The sequence below is a fragment of the Scatophagus argus genome, chromosome 14, assembly GCF_020382885.2.
Source record: "Scatophagus argus isolate fScaArg1 chromosome 14, fScaArg1.pri, whole genome shotgun sequence".
NCBI lineage: Eukaryota > Metazoa > Chordata > Actinopteri > Scatophagidae > Scatophagus > Scatophagus argus.
The window spans coordinates 12,324,324-12,343,354 of NC_058506.1; the positions used below are offsets into that span (position 1 = coordinate 12,324,324).

Genomic DNA, 19,031 nt, shown 5'->3' on the forward strand with positions numbered 1-19,031 from the left:
GACTTAACAGATAAAAAAATAAAAAATCCTCATTGAGCAAATAATTGTCAGTGTTATAGTTACATTCCTCAGGGTTGTTTTCCTTGCATAAAAAAAGCAGCAAGTTGTCATTCCCTTGCTGATCCTGCAACTGTTTGCTCAGACTGAATCTAATAACAAACACTTTGGTTCATTTGTCGTACTGTTTGTTCAGTTCTGGAGTGTCACCTGGAGGTGCCTCAGAGTTTGCATTATTGTAACTGGTCCTTTGAAGTCCAGTTTCTCATTTTCACAACCAGTAGTGATAAAGGTCCCGGGGAGTTGTTTGAGGCATCCTGCATTATTGGACCTCCACAACAGGTGGACAACTAATCTGACCTGGTTAACTCATGCCCACATGTAAGAAGACACTAAGAAATGGGCGGCAGGTGGACGAAACATGTCAAGACTTTGTATACATTTGGTAACAACTGCTGTATTATAGACTGAAAAGCTACATTTATCAAGATGAGCAGAACTCATACATACCAATCACCCACATTCAAGTACATGAAAAAACACAGGCCCTTCGTAGATATCTTGGTCACAAATAAATCTCTGTAAATGCAACGGCACCCAATCACTAATTATAATCAAGAACCATTACACCGTTATCATACAAATGTCATCTCTTCTGCAATTACTGTGATTTCCAGGTACATAGTTGTAATTGGAGGAAAATTTGTGCCATAAAAATGTAGATATGCATTACAGTACAACGGATGGATGAGAGATTTATATATAAAAAAAAAAAAGAATCTGAGCTTTGTGCCAACCTGTCACACAGACCTGATCAATCTCTTCAGGAACCCACCAGGGAGATGTCTGTTTGGGCTCATGTGGAGAGTTTCACACCATTCATCCATCACTTCACTATCTAATTACAAATAATTGTGTTTTACATGTACATTAGTCGTGTGACATCCCATCTTGAACTCTACTCTCTACTGTGACTGCTGCAGTAATAAAAATTGCATTTTTTTTTTAAACAAGGTGTTTTTTCATTGCAAATGAATTAATGTACCTCGGAGCTCTAAAAGCATTCATTCAGCTCCAAAATAATGAGGAATAATTTGCCTCAGGAAGACGCATCCATCTGGCTACAAGACAGCATAAATGAGCGCTGAAAGTTTCAGACGACCCACGGGACTGCGTAAAGGCCTTTTAACATGCGACGGGGGTTTGCAGGTAGATTTCATCTGCATAAAGCATAAGCGCACTCAAGCTGCAGCAAGGCTGCTTAAAACACAGGGCAGCTCATTATGGCCAAATTGAGAATAAACATAAAATCCAAGCTTTTCCATTTGCCGCAGCTGTGATTACTGTTTGCATAAGTTTAGTGTTATTTGACAGCGTTTTATCGTATTTGTCCTTTTTCAAACAAATGATTTTTGACTTGCAGTGAGTACAAGTGCTAACCTTCTATTAGCATAGAAATGTACATGCATATGAAAAATATGGAATGCTGTGTAGTGTTGTTGCACATTGCTTTTTCATCATAAAGGGCTAGGAAATACTAGATTTATAGATTAGTGATTAAAATTTAATTATTGAGTGCCATTAGGGTACATTGGCATACAGGGGTTTATATTCCTAATTATTGTACCAGCGTATTCCACTGATTTTCAGTGAAGAAGATGTGAAGTTTTAGGGGGAAAATGTATGAAAATAATCTTTCTCCTCATCATATTGGACTCTTTTTGACCTCAAGATCGTGATCGCCAAAAAAACATGCTGTAGTAAAGTCATTTTTTATTTAGTAGTACATTTCAGTAGAGTGCAGTTACACATAACACTGCCTCTCAGAACCTAAGATAGTGGAAATGTGTATCTTTGTAATGTCTCTGAAAGATCACTGAGCTGGACAAGTAAGATAGTTCTCCCTTTTGCTGACAGCGACAGAAACTACTGCTGCCATCTGTGTCTCTCTGAAAAGAGGGGTTGCTGTGCACTGTGGAGAGGTGATGTAGCCACAGGCAGGAGGGAATGCATCTGGGAGGGTGGAAAAAAAGGTGTGGGGGGGGGTCTCAGGTGTCAAGCTGAATGACAGACATTTCACTGCACCCTGATTGAAAAACACAGGAAAATTTTTGCTGCTGACAACAAATCAAGGGAGCCGCACAAATGGACAAACAAGGCAAAAGTGCAATCAATGACATCAGAGGAGAAAAAGAAGAAAAACAGACAGAAACGGCTGCAAAGGCAACAAAAAGCACTTGAAGAAGTGAGAAAGATGTAATCATTTTATATGACAACCAGCACAACAAGCAAAAATTATAATACGATAAGCCTCAATTATAGCATTTTGACTGACTTACACAAGCAGCTTACTATTTCGGAACATGACCCTTTTTTGCATTATACCACTAAAATTACAGCCAGAAAGGTAATTAAGAGCTGTAATTTGCAACTAGGACTCAAATGCCACAGGTGCAACTCTATCAGGCAGAGAAAAGGACACGTAGGAGTGATGCTGTTTTGAAATTAATCTGCACTTCACAAGAAAAGCCTCATGAGACCGCAGGATCGATACACACAAATGAGTGCACACCATGCAGTTCCTTGACAAACTTCAGCTCCCTCTCTCATCTGACAACCAAAAGTCCTGGGTTTCTGCCAGCATGATAAATAATCCCACTACTGAGGCAGCCAATTCCACAGTTTATCCATACATATATCTTCAACAGAAGGGAGGCCAACTTTCAAAAACTATGGCAATTTGGCTGAGCAGAGATCCATTCGTTTTCCTAATGGCCATTTGTTGGAGAGAAAGAAACTAATCAATAAAATTAAAGCAGGTGGCCTCTTTTTTTAATAAATGTGAGTTATATCTCCAAATTAACCTAAGCAACTCCTTTCACAGAAAGCGACAACTGGAGCCAGTCTTTCACTGTTCACAGACAGCTGATGGTGTCTATGTATGGCAATATTGCATGAATTTCAGGAGTGAACCTTCGTCTGACCTAAACCGTCAAACCTGATCTCATTGGTCTTGAATGCTTTTGAATATTAATGTATGACCCATCGCTAAACTCCAGATCAGAAACCCCCTGTATGTGCAACTGTGTGCTCCGTCAGATAAAATGGACAGATGCTGTCCATGTTAAAAATGTCTAACACACCGGCCAGCGCACATAAAAAAATACAGCCTATAATAGAGCTTTCATATTCTGGTTGGCAAAAAAAAAATACCAGTTTACAAAAGGATGTGGGATTTTATCTTAAATCTAAAAAAAAAAATGCATCACAATGTCACACTCATACGTTTTGAGTGATTCTTATTATTGTATGTATATATACATACGTATATATGTGTATATATATCCCTATGTTTTGGGATTGGTTGGTGTACATCTTCTGTAATTCACTGTAGCCTTCACTGTCTTCAGGCAAGTCTCCCTCAACTCAAAGGTGCATTTTATCTACTGTTACTTCACTTAAATGTTTGACTTTGGCTCTGCAGAAGGATGTATGTGCAGAGTTTGTAGAGTTTGCAGTACAAGATAGGTTTCACATTTATCTGCTGAAGAGGGAGGGAAGTTTAGCTGTGCTCTGAATTTAATAAGTGTACATGTCAGCAGGACGTACATGCATGGTCTAACATGCAACTTACACAAGCGTAACGCTGGAGCTTAAAGTATCCAGTGCACAGATGACTTTTCAGTGAACTTGGGTGCATCTTATGTCCAGCAGTTAACCTTTTGAAGGTAATGCATTTACAGATTTAGAAGAAACAAATTATTACTAAATACTCGATTGAAATGTCTTAAAATATGTAAGTAGGAGATCTACAGTTTATCAGAAACAGTTTGTCCCTGTGGTGCTTCTAGATAAAAAATGCAAGCAATTCCAGGTTCACAACCTGGAACCCCAAATTCTTTAAAGGATCATGAGCATCCATCCATCCATTTTCTATACTGCTTATCTGTCAGGGTTGTGGGGGAGCTGGAGCCTATCCCAGCTGACTTTATTTATAATAAATCTGAACCTTTTTAATGTAATTGATGCATATTAATATAGGCTACTGTAAGCTACTGCATCGCCATTATCAGATACATTACTGTATAGTGCAAATCAAAATTCAAAGCCATTATTTGTAGAGTACAAGAAGAAAACAGATGCATTTTGAAATTTATTTCAGTGTTATCCACTCCAGGACCAGCTTATGTGAACGTCTTTGAGCCTATAGTTGTCTATGTAAAGAACATGAGGCAATGACCCCAATTCTAAACTCATTCGATCAATTACATCCATTTATTATAGTTTGACTGTGGTCTGATTCAAAGCCTGAAAGTAAGATGGTCGGATAATGAACGCAGCCCACAGTGTGGACACCTCCTGTCTAATCAAATCCAGGTGAAGTTCTCTCACTTATCAACTCCACAGCCTATGACAGCAGGACCGAGAATGATTACATCGCCCTCACTGGCAAATGCTGCATCCATCTCAGTGATGGATACGATTCAGTGTTAGTGAAGATCAGCTGCCTGGGGACATATTTTAAATGAAACTGCCCCAAAAGGAGTCTCTGATGTGGGGAACCTCTAGAATCAATAATTCATTATTTTCAGTTTCGTGAGTGTGTGTGTAGCAATAAGTACATCTAGTCCCACCTGAAATCCAGTTGAAATTTAAATGATTCAAAAGGTACTTTGAAAGATACTCCTGAAGACCGATCTTCCAACAAACCCTGTGATGTCAAAGTGGTGAAAGTTCACAAGGTTATTTTGAGTCAGCTCAGGGGAAACATTTAATCTGGATGCTGCACACATTTGAATTCTATGTGACTTAAAATTCTGAACATTAAAACGATCTTTGCTTTCTGCATTTGCATTTGTGCTCTCAGTTGAGGCTGACAGGTGACAACATTTGGTCTACCTCCTGAACTAACAGCGTAGGAGTGATTGAAGTGACCTCCATCAGAGCACAAAAGTAATTTCAAGATAACTTTCAATACAAACGTGGGCTACGAAACATCAGCGAACTGATTCCAAATGAGATGAGGGACAAAGAGAGAGAGAGAGAAACTTAAAAGATCACAAAAACTGTATAACAGACAGACTTTGAATGGGATTTTGTGATTTTCTTTTTTAACTGATGATACGCACAAACGATCTCTTGTCTCTGACAGAAACTAGACGAGCTCATGTTCATGTACTGTTGGTCCGGACTCTTTCCAGCCAGCTCAGACACGCAGGAAAACGCCAGCACCGTGCGTAAACAGCTGTTGCGCTTACCGATTCTGAGGACTTGTGTGGAGCTCAAACAGAGCTGCGCCGCCAAGAGAAGACAGAAGAAAATTCTCTTTCTTTCCATCCTCTCCATAGTGCTCCAGGCGGACTCACCGCGGATACTGACACCATGACAGGAAGAAACAGCGTCTATCCAAGCGCTGAAACACCTGACGTGCCATGCCAGCGCGCAACCCAAGTTTCATCCCCAATTCGATCCTTTCCACTCTGCATCACTCCGTCGCACCAAATAAAAGAAGTAAATGATGAAAACTTGTCACGTGGATATTAATCCTGTGCAAAATCAATCCAAGTCACATCTTCTAAACAAACATTAGCAGCAAAAAGGGAAAAAAAGAAACATTCAGCGGTCAGTAAAGAGGTCCACTTTAACTCACTCAGTGCGCCTGGCGACAGGATCTGAAGGGAATGAGAGCGCACGGATAAGTGTCAAGAGAGCTGAAATATACTTGATTTCCTGTATGACTTTTCAAAATAAAAGCCATTTAACTTCCGATCGTTGAGGTGTTGCGAAAATACGCATTTCATGGCATTAAATCCAGTCTTTTGTGCGCTATTCTGTTGTCCAAAGATGAGATGGGATGTTTGTGACCGGGATATGTTCATATGGCACACTGGCTCAAATAATGGACACACAATTTCGACTTTATTTTACACTACTCCAATTAGAACGGAGATTTTCGCCTTTGGTAGGAATGGTGGTAATCTATTTGGAAATCTGTTTGGAAACTTATACTATTACGACAATTTCTGGAAATAAATCGAAATAATGGCCTCCCTCTTTCACACTAAATAGATGAGCTCTTACACTGAAGGTGCCCGTGGTCTAATTCTGGTTATCTCTGGTTAGTTTGGCTCTATTCGAGTTGGATTAAGGAGCAGATGGATTGGCAGCGGTTCTCTCCACCGGTCCTGATGAGAGGAGAATAATCTTCAGGTTACAGAGCAGATGCCAGATTATCTCTCACCGCAGACAAGAAAGGTCTTTATCTGACTAGATCACTGCCTTCCCAGCCAGTCCCAGGACGCTTGCAAGGGTAAGGGCTGCAGGACATAGAAATTATCTTAAAAACTGTGAACAATCACCTGATGCGTTCAATCCTCACTAAAAATTTGAAACTTGACTATTCATTTGTATTCCCAAATTTGTCACTGGACTACAATAAAACATGGTGATTTGCCGGGTTAGACGGCGTCTTATTCACAGCTGAAGTTAAAACCTTCGGTAAATCGTTAACTCCGGACTGCTCTTTGATACTGTGACATTTGAAAGAGGCAAAGATTTCCGGTGTCAGCCATCTCACATTCTTGAGCTCCTCAAGCAAAATCCGCGTCGCATCAGAAATGACATTTTGTTTATCACAGTGTTTGTGAAGTTCCTCAAAGCTGGGAGCCAAGTGATCTGAAAAAAAAAGAGAAAAACTCTGCCAACTCAACCTGGACCTCTGACAAACAGCCTATAGACAGACTTAATTAACTCAGAAAATGACCATCCAGCCTCTCCAGAAGGAGTCCTCGGGCAACAGCAAACTCGCCTGATATGCATACAGAGCAGAAACGGTCTGTTTAGCACCATACATGTAAATGTCTGCCAGAGCTGCAGAGTGAGGACTACTTCATAATGAATTCTAGAAGATACAGTATATAAACAGTTGGTATTACTAACTTTATGGACACTGGAAGTGAATTCTCTATAATCAGTACTGTTGCATTCTGACAAATTGAATTTGAAAGATATTCTGTCCTATTTTAATTTATGTCTAATTTGCTTTGAAATTTAAATGTGGTGTCTTGAACTGAATGAAGCCTCCACTTTCATTTAAAGATTTAACTCATTTGCTTTAAAAATATGCGTTCAGCTATCAATCAGAATTGCTTGACCTTTTATTTCATCTTATTTAATTCAAACTGTAAAGTCACGTGGCTTCAATCGTTTTTTGTTATTTGATAAAGTGAATGTAATTTCCCCACCATTGTCTGTTGCGATGCAGAGGGGGGCAGGATTTCAGAGTGACGTGTAAAACGGAGAGCACGTCCACACGAAGCTAAATTTAGAAAATTTATTTTAACATAAAAATGATAATACTCCACAGTTTCGTGTACGAACACAGTTTTCAAAGTACAAAGGAAGGAGTCAAAGGGAATCTCACAGGATTTGCCTCCAAGGCCAGGGATTGTACCTCACAGTCTGAAAGTCCTCACTGGGCGCCACACCCAGTAAGTTAAAACCAGCATCATAAAAAGACAATAATAAGAACATCCAAAGTGTATTATTTCCCTCCACTCTCCTCACACTCTGAATCAGAGTAGCTTGCCGATTTCCCCGCTCTCACACAGTTGGATATTAAGTGCATGTTCAATACATCCATTTAAGGTGCGCATGACTGTGTTGATCTCAGCAATCAGCGTGTTGTTGTGATGACATACAGTGAAACAGCACAGCCCTGTGGAAAGAAGAAGAAATGCAGGAGGGGTGAAGCGGAAATGCAGTAGGGACTGATGTCAAATGTCACGGATGGCAAGCGTGTGTGTGTGTGGTTGCGACGCTGCGTCACTTGGCAAAAAGTCAAAGGATCCGCAGAAAGCAGAAGATGTCTGAACTGCTCATAGCATGACGGTTAACTGCATGGTTGCTCTTCTTCTTCTTCTTGGAGTTACAGTACAGTCACTAACATGGCTCTGTTGAATACCTCCTTTCAAAACAAAGAAATTTCAAGTAAAACAGGATTGTTGTATGAATTATTATGTTATTTATCAAGGACATGGAGCATGAGGAGAACCTGTGTGGGAAGAGAACGGGTCCAGGAATATTTATGGCCTTGCTGAGATCTGTCAGTTAACAAAATAACAATGTCATTTTATTTTGAGCAGCAAAAAGTGAAGACTGAAAGTTCATGTGAAGGGCACAAGTGTTTGGCTCTCTCGTGAGCCTGTTTCTGGCACCTAACACACAAAAGATGGTCTGTAACACTGGGCAGCTGAATGGGGTGTAAACATTTTAAAAAGATGACAGTAAAAGGCAATAGTTAAATAAAGAATAGGTATACTATCTGTTGTCCAAACTATCTTTTACAAATAATACGGTAGGAGACAAAAGTGAGCTTCCAAACTTTTTCATACAAGAGGTCAACGGCACTCTATTGTACTCCTGACTATACACCAATGTGCAGCTGATATTAAGTTAAAACAATAAAAAGCACAATAAAGCTAGTTAAATCTCACCATCTTTTACACAGCAGTCGTTTAGCCAAAAGCCCCTGAAGAGAAGTTCAGTAACACACAGCCCTTGAGTGTTAAAATACAAACACAGTTTCTGAGTCAAAAAAATATAACACCCACATTCCTGTGTTGAAAAATAAACATTTTTTGGCCACAAGTTCACAGTTCAGTGATGACGTCGCTTCACGATGTGTGCATGGTACAGTAGCTGCCTACAGTCTCTCGTGTCTGTGCTTCTGTGTACTATAAGCACTTGCAGTATACATACACACACTTGTGTACTTGCGTGTACATGCAGTGATGCCTTGTTCATTGCTTCTTTTTCCAAAAGTTTGTGTAATGCCTGGGGAATATGTCCTGTATTCTTTCTGTTCCACTTTTAAGCAGTTTCGGATGAGAATCTCTTGGTCTCAACATTTAAGTTCTCACCCACTCAGCGTTCCAGTACTTCAGGATTGTCAGAACAAGGGACATGCAGGTGACGTGGGAAGAAGTGGGTTGAGTAATGATACAAGGAGGACTGGCTGAGGTTTAATACCTTCTTTACACATTTTCTCCTCCAAATTCTACATACTTAAATCTTGTATCCAATCTCTTCCCCATTTTCTTGCACCTTCTTCGTCTCTTCGTCTATTACTCCTAATTAGAAGACATCACTGTTGCACCCGTTGGCAAAGTCATCCCGCCGCACCCAGATGGCATCATGGTCCTTGTTTGTGGCTCCCTCCACAGCACACTGCTTCAAGGGAGCAAGCTTTATGGTTGGGGTTGCATGGTGGGACAGAGACGCCCCACAGGAGGTGAACGGGTCTACCGAGTCCAAATCATCACCATGCTTTATTCGATCAACTTCATCCTCCTGCATTGGACTCTGGACGATTTCATTTCCAGTCTCTACTTGTCCGTTCAGGTTGTGGCTCCTCGTCTCACCGCCTTGGAGGTCGAGTCCGTCCATCCTCTCGTCCAGGTCGGCCGGTTCCGCTGACGAGGTTCGAACAGATTTGCAGTACTCATCGTCGTCGCTCAGAATGTCCGTCTCCTTCACCTGCCCCATGTTGATGCCCTCACCCTTATCTTCATAGCAGCCCAGGTCGAACTGCTCCTCCACCCAACGATCCGTATCCTCTCCTTGAGGTTTTGGGGACTGAAGAAGAGTATGCTGGGACAGCAGCGGATAAGATGACTGCTGGGAAGGGTCTGAATCGTTGCTGTTGTTGTTGTTGCCATGGAAAACCAGGTCGGTATCGATAGTGAAGCGGTTCCTCACCAGCTTCCTGCGGGCTAACGTTCGTGATGGAGCCGATGCTAAACAGACAAAAGAAAGATAAAGAACAACATATTTTATCCTGTTAATCTCATGTGCAAACATTATTACTGACAAAGCAAGCATGTAGGTCCTTTGCTACTAATGCTGTATTAAAATTCCCGTGAACTAGCATCTATACTTAAGCTTTGTTACCTGCTCTGTTCATTACGGGGCGTGCCCCTTTAAGGGCACACAAGCGTTTGCCCCCAAATGGCACATACTGCTGGTTGGGTGGCAGAGACTCCGTCTTAAGAAACTGCCGGCGCTGCTTCTCCCTGAGGATGGAGTGGACTGCTTTCAGGAAGTCCTTCTTACTGTCTGGAGAACTGCAGATTGAAGAAAAACATAAGAATTAAGCAATAATATACAAGAGTCTGTTCAATATTGCATACCCTCAGTTCCCATGATGTAAATACACATGTACAGTTTCTGGAAAAAAAAAATAATAATAAAAGAATGATACCTGCAGCACAACTGGAAGGTTCTCTCTGGTCTCCCTTCAGATTCAGACTTTGTGTGAACTATCTCACACACTGCCGTACCCTCAGAGTCTAAGAGGAGGGGGAGAAGAGAGATGTGATCTACGTTTGAAAAAGCATTCAGTTAATCTCTGCCATCAATTTCTTCCCCTTTAACAACAGACCATTAGGCAGCTAAACGATAATACTGAATTGCCAGAGGGTGATTTAAGGTTCATCTAGGACTGAGACAGGATGTGAGGAGGGTTGCATGCAGACTTTCTAATAGGTATTCATTTGTTTTCTTTATAAAGGTTAGCTTTTACTGTCTGTGAAAAAGAGAAAGGCTGCAACACTGAGTGGACTCCAGGGGCTTTGAAGCTAGAAAACACTGAACACATCAAAAACAGCATCTGAGATTTGGAGCAAATGAGCTTTACTTTGCCCTCAATATAAAAATGCAAAATACATTTATTTCTAAATAACAATATGATTAAGAGCCCATGTGCACTTTTAAGGTGTGAGCAAATCTACCAGGGAAAGGAGAGGAAATCGAGTTCATTCACTGCCAAAAGACTAATTATGCAGTCCAAAATCTCTCTTGTGAAGTTGTATTACTTTGGTTAATTACACGTCTTTCTTTTGGCATAGATTCAACACACATATTCACACAGATTAATGCATAATACATTTATGTTTGCATTAGGCTCAGTTTGTATCACAGGCAAACATCAAAAATCCCTTCTTAAGTTTCTCCACTGAACAGACTTTCATTATCTGGCTGACTGATGATTTTTTGACGACTGTGCCTCCCTGACAAGACAAATAAAGTCTCCACATGGTTTCTCAAAGAGCTTTGCCTATACATTTAAATTAGTGTCCATTACATATTTTTAGACCAGAGAACGAAAACATTTCTCTGATGGAATTTGATTGTACAGGTCATTTATTCCAATCATGGCTTAGCTTTTTATGGCTGAATTTGTGAAAACATGAGTTGGCACCCACATTAAACTCAAGCCAAACTCTTCAAAGTGCTGATGATAACTGGATAAAATGGTGACGGAAGACTGATAACAGCTGCTGGATGTCACTGTATTTAAATAGACCTACTTGCAGGGGCTCGGACTTGCAGAGAGTCCGTTGCGATCATGTGACGGAAACGGAAAGGATCTCTGTCTTCGCTCACAGACGCACGGTGAGACGCACCCTGAAAAAGAAAGTCGGGTTGGACATGTGATGCAAAACCGCTGCAATACATAAACATGACAGCAGAGAGCGCAAGAGCGCATGACTGTAGGGTGGTTAACAGACACAACAATAGTGTGTGCATATAATGTCTCAGTTTATTCAATTTCCAATAACTACCTTCATTCAGTTCAGTCTATTATTGTCCCCTGATGAAGGACATTAACCTTAATTTCTCTGTAGTCTCAATGTGCCAGCCAAAACTTAAAAAAGCAATTTTAAAAAAGCCCTTCAGAGGAAGCCCAGAGCCCCAATCCACACAACACATCCCTCTAACCCAGTATGTCTCTGACTGGATTAATCAATAGAAAATGAGAAAGACAGTACTTACAATTTTTTTCCTGTGCTTGGAGCAGTCTTTGTAAACAAATACAACCGCTGTTTTGAACACTAATTGAGGGCAAGAGAGAGATGAAGAGGAGAAATGAAAGAGACCATTAGGAGGGTCTGCATTCCTTCACCACATACATCAAAAAGACATTTCATTGGCCAATTTACCCCAGTGACAGCTTGATGCAGCATGTCAATAGATGATTTTAGTTACAAATTCTGAGAAAAAACAGCCTCACACTGCTGGCACGTGGATGCAAGCAGCACAAAAGATGAAAATCAACCAAAGTCACAGCATTGCATGCAAAAAGCACTCGCTTCCACTCGCTATCGCCTCACCAGGGGATATATACCATACCATGTAAATGTAATATTTATTGCCAAAAGTGTCTGAAATGAGTAAGTTCTGAACACTGGGGGCACTTCTGGTTGTGTGGTCCCATTAATGCAACTCTAACACGCTACTCTTCATGTGAGAAGTAAAGAAAAAAAGCAAAGATCTCATGTTATATTCTCTGACTGGGTTTTCCTTTTACCACGTCTGTTTCTTCACCATCTGAGACAGCACCCCACACCTTGCATGACTGTAATATGTGGGCTACAGTAAAGTGCCACGTGTTTATGCAATGTCTTGCTCTTTCGATGCTGAGAAAAGACATATGCGTATCAACTGTATAAAAAATATTTCCAGAATAAAATGTTTGATTATTCATCTATATAATAAAACAGAAAAAAATATTTTAGTATTTAAAGCATAGTGGATGAGCACTTTACAGATCATCTGTCCATCTGAAATCCTGGCAGGATTTTCAAAGTTATGTAATGTTTTGCCAAATCCTGTGCAGAGGGATGAAAAAATGCTCATGTGTTTTGTACACATTCATAGGGAAGAGTTTGACTTGAAAATTAAGACCACCAGAACTTAAAAAAAGTGTACTAAGCACACAGTTTATCAGCTGCACTGCAACTAAACAGCAAAGCAATAAATTCTTTATGATAATATGATGACATGGTATGTCATTTTGATAACCTGGGATTTACATCAAGGTTGTTGAACTTGTTTGCACAGGATATGGGTAAGTGAACCTAAAGAAAAATCTCAGATTTACACATGTGAATAACTGCAGCCCTATAAATGCATGAAGAATTCTCACTAGACTTAACACTAGTCTCATTCTAATTATGTAAATGGTTTCTACTCCTCTATTGTGTAGGCAGCTGAAACTTGGGGAAACGAAAGAAGAAAGAAATGCACACACACAAAGCCAGCTCACGGTAAGGTAACATCAATTCCACCACGTAACGCAAAATCCACATTAATGCTTACCAAAAGCAGCCAAATCAGGGTCCTTTTTGCTTTTGACCAAAGAGGCTGGAGGGTTGATCCACACCACTGTACAGTGTAGCAAAAGATCCCCCATCGAGAGGTCAGCCACCTGAAATACATAGAAAAGAACAAAGGAGATTGGAAAACACAAAGTGAAGTCACAGGATAAGCCGTTGGATTCATGGTGGATAATTTTGAAAAAGATGTGCACCATCATGTTTACCTCTTTTTTATCAGCAGTCTGTTCATTGATGAGCTGATCAAAAACGGCTCCATACTCCTCATGAAGCTTTTGCATCTCATTGATGTGACTCGCAACTTTGTTCATGGCCTTCATTGCAACTGAGTGGGACAAAACATACACCATCTAAATCATCACAATTACGAGGGTCCTTTTTGCTCTCTCATTTCATCTATCCTCATTATCTCATTATTCATTTCTTCCAAGGCTCTGGAGCACATTATACTATCTGGTGTTTGTATTACTATTTATTGGCTTACCGTCCAGGTGGTAGTGTTCCTCACTGTCCGGGTCGGTGAGAGAGTAGAGCTCCTTTAGCAGCAGCGGATACTTCAGCACCCTCTGGATGGGTTTGATCAGGTAAGACTCCAGAGTGGATGAATGTTGCTGTCTGGGGTTTCTCTCAGCCAGAAAAGCCTTGAAATCTGGGTCTGTCTTTGCTGGTAGAGCGGAAACATGAGCATTCACTCATTTTGCACTAAGGCAAGCAAACACAGAAACAAAAACCAAGAATGCATGCATGTTTTTACCTTTAGCCAGGACCTTTGGGACCTTGGTGTGGCTGGCGCAAAATGCGCTGTAGATCTTAAAGCGATCAGCATAATACAGGAATGAACCACCCAAGGAGAACAGCACTTTCTGTGGGCACAAAAGAGCATGTTTTGTTTTCACAGTCAAAATATTTTTCTTCATTTAATCAAGGCTGCACCACTATAAATTAGAATTTTTTTTAGGGTTAGGCAAATAAGCAAATGCCTCAACTGTGTTTGATCTTTTCCAAGTTAGAGTGAACCAGACTGTAATGCTAAAATGAATCATTTGTACTGCTGAGGCTTGTCAGAGGGAAGCAGGGCAATCACATGTTTGCACAACTGCAATAACAGCATAAGTTATATGTCATGAATTATCCAAGTAATCCCAAAGTCAGACAAAATTATTTTGAGATTATCCCAGAGATCTTCTCTCACCTTAAACTGCTCCACCCTTTCCAGTCTGTCCAGATCTGGCACAAGTCTTATTCCATCTTCCAGCGTCCGGAGAAACTCCACCTGGAACTCCACCATCTCCCCGAGGTTACCGAACAAAACATCCAGCTACAACACACACGGAGCATTAATCTGACATTGCAGCAACTTTAAGAGCACTGTCAAGGTGAATATGTACATCTACAGTAATTCATATATATATATATATATATTTTAATCTTGGATCACGTAGATCAGGTACCTCATCCTGCGTAAGGAAGCTTTCTTTCTGCAAAGGTGTCAGGTAGCACTCTATTAGGCAGCTCAGGTCCTGAAAAAGACAGGAGGAATGAGGGCATGCATGGGCATTTGATGATGTTAGGATTACTTAATATGAAGTCATTCATGAGGATTCTGAATAACAGGGGGGTAAAAAAGTCAGCTCTCACAAGTATGAACATAACAGCTTTATAATGAATATGACACCATTAAGTCAGTCTCATGATTATGAGATTGTGTGTCCATGAGAATGATACAGATAAGGATGACAGTCTCAATATGTGAATTAAGATCCTCTTGAACAAATCAAAAAACACTCCAGCAGAGCTTGTACTGACTTTGACGTAAGTCTTCTCTGTCTCCACCAGTTCATTGATGACCTTGCGGAGTTTGTCTGCGTGGGAGAGCTGTCTCTGGGTGGCACTGCCTGCTGTGGGCGGCAAAGCTGACACAGGGCTTGGGGAGAGGGATGACGAAGAAGACGATGAGGTGGATGACATAGGGCACTCCAAGGGATTCATGTCATGGAGGCTGCGACAGAAGGCAGTGACTTGCTCCGTGCTCTGCACAGAAGGAGACAAGCAACGAAAAAACGGGTCACATGCCAAGCATTTTTGAAGTGTTTGTTTTATGTCTGCGTGTTTGACATGTTAAAAAAGCATGACCGCTTCAAGAAGAAAAGGACAGTGTAGTGGAGAAAAACACAAAGCAAAAGATGTCACATATACAAATATTCATATATAGGTTAATGCTGGAAGTGGAAAATATGCAAAACCTGCCATAACAACATCAACTTACATCCATGTTATCAAAAGCACCAAACATGAGCAGACCTGGCAGGTAAAACTGGTAGCAGGCCTAAGGTTTAGAAAAGGGATCTCTTCCTCTCTGCGCTTCTCTCCCATTATGATATTAGTTGATATTGCTGCAACTGTTTGATCAAAAACAGCCATAGATTCCTTATTCAGTAATCAGGAGCATCTTGAAGAACTTTACAAAGTGAGGGACAACAACCTACGCAAAGCTCCAATCATCTTCATTTGTGATGTGCAAAAGAAAGAAAAGAAAGTCTGGAACCCTCACAAGGGCAGAAACAGTTGAGATCGAGAGGTTCCGTCCACTTCTGAGTGTTTCTTTCACTGTGAAGGTGAAGGCAACAATGCGTAGGCACCGGAGACAGAAAAATCAATAGAAAGCGACACAGGAGCATCATGTGAAGTGGGAGAATGGATGTGTTAAGGCAACTCTGAAATGTAGCATGAGTAATACAGCAATACTTCCTACTGTTCACCTTTCCAGTGTCTGCAAATGCAACCCAATAAATCCTTCCTATGATCAAAAATGATCTCTGCATTCTACAAAGATCATTCCTTATCTCCACAGGGGTCAGTGAGGGCGTTTGAAAGACACAGCACTGTGAGGTCTGTAGAGAGATGGAAGGAGAAAGAGTGTTGTTTGTGCTCAGCCAGAACTAGTAGATTTAAAAGACAGTTAGAGAAAAAAAAAAAGCGTCTCCTTGAAATGTGGGGAAATGAAAGAGCTCAGCCCACACACACTGAACACTAATTGCAAGGGATTCATATTCTACATCTCATTTAATGGAGCTCCTGTCCGAGACCAATATTACATGTCTACCTCCAGCCTTAACAAAACTCATTACAATCACAACCCTAATTAAAGTGTCTTTTATAAAAGGCTTAAAAAAAAACTTAAAAGCTTGGATTTGAGAAGGGAGGACAATTAGTAGGCACTTATTTTCGTGTGACTCAAACAAACAATGCAGTGAATCCACCAAAAAGTAACACAACTAGCTGCAGTGAGTCACCACAGTGGATCTGTTGTGTGCAGCCGATCAGGTGTGGTATCTGCAGATAACGCAAAGCAGGGACGAACTGATTTTCAGCCATCGTTTGGTTTGATGAGATTAATGCTCCTATTTCAATCCTACATTCATCAGTGTTATTCAGAGAAGTGCTTTGTCCAAAGGTAGGTCACACAAGCATCCCTCGTCTGCACGGGGGGTCACTGAAAGTGTTTATCAATCTGTAACAGCACACTGCGCATGCTCATGTGTCTCTGTTGACTGATTTACAGACGGCTGCTCAGCCAGGGACATGGCTTGTCTTTGCTGATTCCACGGTTTGTCTCCTGTTGGGCTGCAGCAATGACAAACATAATTTTCCATTGTGGTATTCAAACCAGTTCCGCAGTGCTGCTGGACGCGCACACCCACACCCGCCATCTGACACACCTGCTGATGTTCCTCCCTTTGAGTCAAAATGAGCTCTATCAGTCATCGCTGGTTAAATCCAAGCTAATGTCCAAGTCATTCACGGTGCATTGAGAGCAACATTTCCAAAAGTTCAGTCATGTCAGATGCAGGGACCACCGAGCAGACTGAAACACCGATCCTCACACACAAAGCATGTCTGTCTTGCACTGGTAAGCGAGGTCTTGCCCTCAGCAGTGACAGCCAAGCGACAGATGGAGCAGCGACAGAGACGGATGACAGCGGGAGATGGAGATGGAGGGATGGAGTGGAGGATGGCTACGTAATGCTTTACCACCACCAATTAAGAAGGGAAGGGAAGTGTGACTATATGCAACTTTTCAATCGGTGACTTACTGATGAATGCATGTATGTATGACATAATAAAACATAAACATAATACAGAAAATGGTGATACATATCAGTAATTACACTTTGATTTAAAGTCATTTAAATTCAAGATTATCAGATTGAAAATTGTCACAATGATCCTCCAAATCTTCCATTAATGTGATGCTCTAACCTTAGTTCTGCAAGTACCATCACATAATCACACATCTCTGCAGGATCACATCCACAATACGAGCAATCACACACACACACACACACACACACACACACAGACAAACAGCTCACCAGCTGTAACATATCATAGATGGATTCGGTTGAGCGTTTGGAGTTTCTGCTCCTCCTAAAGGCTGACATGCTGGCAGGTCAAACAGAGTTCAACGAGAAGTCGGATGTCCCATTCCTGTCCTGCTTTTCCGGTGCAGGTTGATGCCGTTACTCTGTGACACTCCAGAGGGATTCGTTTTCATCTTTCTCCAAATTGTGCGACTGGTACGGTACACTGTGCAGGACACGCGGCTCTTGAACATGTCCAGTAAAACTAATCAAAAGTGGAAAAGTAAATGCCTGGTGTTCAGCACTCACACTGCCCTGCTAACACACTACAGCTGGTGAAATCATTGCAGTCGCAGCTCAACAAATAGGTCATTACACAGCTTGAATAGAATAGATTGCAATAAACAACAGCACTCTCATGCTCTCATGTCACCTTATCCAGCGTCTATCTAATCAGTTTGAAATCCCCTCGACTGCCTCTGCATGCTCCTCTGTCATCTCCCGCTCTCCACTCTCTCTTCTCTCTCCGTCTCTGTCCTTGTTGCCTATCTCACTCCTGTCCAGGTGTTTGAGAGCAGCAGCAAGCAACGTAGACCGCAACATTAAATATCAAGATCAAACATCACATCTCATGAGAGAGGAAGAAAAGAGGGGAGGAGAAAGGGAGGAGAGAATGGGAGGTGAGGAAGCAGTGGGTGGTGAGAGACAAACACTCGAAAAGGAAAAGACAACAGGCATCTGGCTTCTCTCCCTCTCTCCCTCTCTTTGATCGCAGCCCAAAGAGACTGATGTCACCACACTTGAGAAAGACAGCGGCCATGTTAAACAAATAAGGAAATATTATGGACTTAAGCTCACTGCCATGTCTCAAAACAAATCACAGAAATGTCCCAAGCTTCATCTGACTGTGCTAACAGCACAATACAACCAGTCTCAGAAAGATTATGTGATCAAAATGAACACACCTAGATACCAGTTTGAAACAAACAAAAAAAAACATACCCAACAAAATAAGAAATGCCCTAATGCACAGCACATCGCCTTCTGGTAGTCAAAGCAGCTTCAAGTACATTCTGTGTGTGAGATTCGATGCAGGTCCGACTGGTGAATCAAGTCGCGCACTGATCTAAAACCTGAAATTCACTTTATGGTGTCCTCCCTGTCAGTCCAATTAAGCAATACCACACCCGCCGCAACACCTGTCATTCCTGACAAACACGATACAAATAAGGAGAAAGTTAAGGGTTTTATTTCCCTGCCACGCATGAATACTGGTTTATCAGCATTGATCACATCAGTTTGTCATCAAAACCTTAGTTGATACAGACATTTGGAACGTGGTGCTGTCAAAACTTCAAGCGGGCTACTTTTCACAAATGCAAGTATGGTTTTGATGCATGACAAATCAGCAAATGAGCATGCATATGGCAGGCACAGCGTTTTGGCAATAGCTTAAGAAAGAATACATAAGCAAACAGGCAGCAAGGAAATAAAA

The 19,031-nt window shown here is 41.2% G+C and overlaps 2 protein-coding genes across 13 annotated transcripts in view; both read right to left on the bottom strand.

Annotated features, from left to right (window-relative positions):
- grik1a (glutamate receptor, ionotropic, kainate 1a) overlaps positions 1 to 5,698 on the bottom strand; it is a 30,635-nt gene extending 24,937 nt beyond the window's left edge. For 3 of the 7 annotated variants that reach the window (XR_006845161.1, XM_046409910.1, XM_046409911.1), the window contains exon 1: positions 5,256 to 5,697. Coding sequence is in view for 5 of the 7 variants with exons in the window: in XM_046409910.1 (XP_046265866.1) it covers positions 5,256 to 5,343 (88 nt within the window). In the remaining 2 variants the exon portion in view is untranslated. Of the gene's footprint in view, positions 1 to 5,255 lie in introns of all 7 variants that reach the window. The other 4 variants (XM_046409915.1, XM_046409914.1, XM_046409913.1 and 1 more) reach the window with 2 other exon arrangements.
- A 1,438-nt stretch (positions 5,699 to 7,136) lies between these two features.
- LOC124070511 (rho guanine nucleotide exchange factor TIAM1-like) overlaps positions 7,137 to 19,031 on the bottom strand; it is a 66,012-nt gene continuing 54,117 nt past the window's right edge. For 4 of the 6 annotated variants that reach the window (XM_046410470.1, XM_046410469.1, XM_046410471.1 and 1 more), the window contains 12 exons: positions 14,982 to 15,206; positions 14,627 to 14,695; positions 14,368 to 14,493; positions 13,930 to 14,038; positions 13,660 to 13,839; positions 13,382 to 13,500; positions 13,159 to 13,267; positions 11,833 to 11,891; positions 11,367 to 11,463; positions 10,259 to 10,346; positions 9,949 to 10,121; positions 7,137 to 9,794 (listed from right to left, as the gene is read on the bottom strand). In XM_046410470.1, the coding sequence (XP_046266426.1) occupies positions 9,133 to 9,794; positions 9,949 to 10,121; positions 10,259 to 10,346; positions 11,367 to 11,463; positions 11,833 to 11,891; positions 13,159 to 13,267; positions 13,382 to 13,500; positions 13,660 to 13,839; positions 13,930 to 14,038; positions 14,368 to 14,493; positions 14,627 to 14,695; positions 14,982 to 15,206 (2,016 nt within the window). In that variant the 3' untranslated portion in view covers positions 7,137 to 9,132. Of the gene's footprint in view, positions 9,795 to 9,948; positions 10,122 to 10,258; positions 10,347 to 11,366; positions 11,464 to 11,832; positions 11,892 to 13,158; positions 13,268 to 13,381; positions 13,501 to 13,659; positions 13,840 to 13,929; positions 14,039 to 14,367; positions 14,494 to 14,626; positions 14,696 to 14,981; positions 15,207 to 17,969; positions 18,184 to 18,538; positions 18,982 to 19,031 lie in introns of those variants that run through there. The other 2 variants (XM_046410472.1, XM_046410474.1) reach the window with 2 other exon arrangements.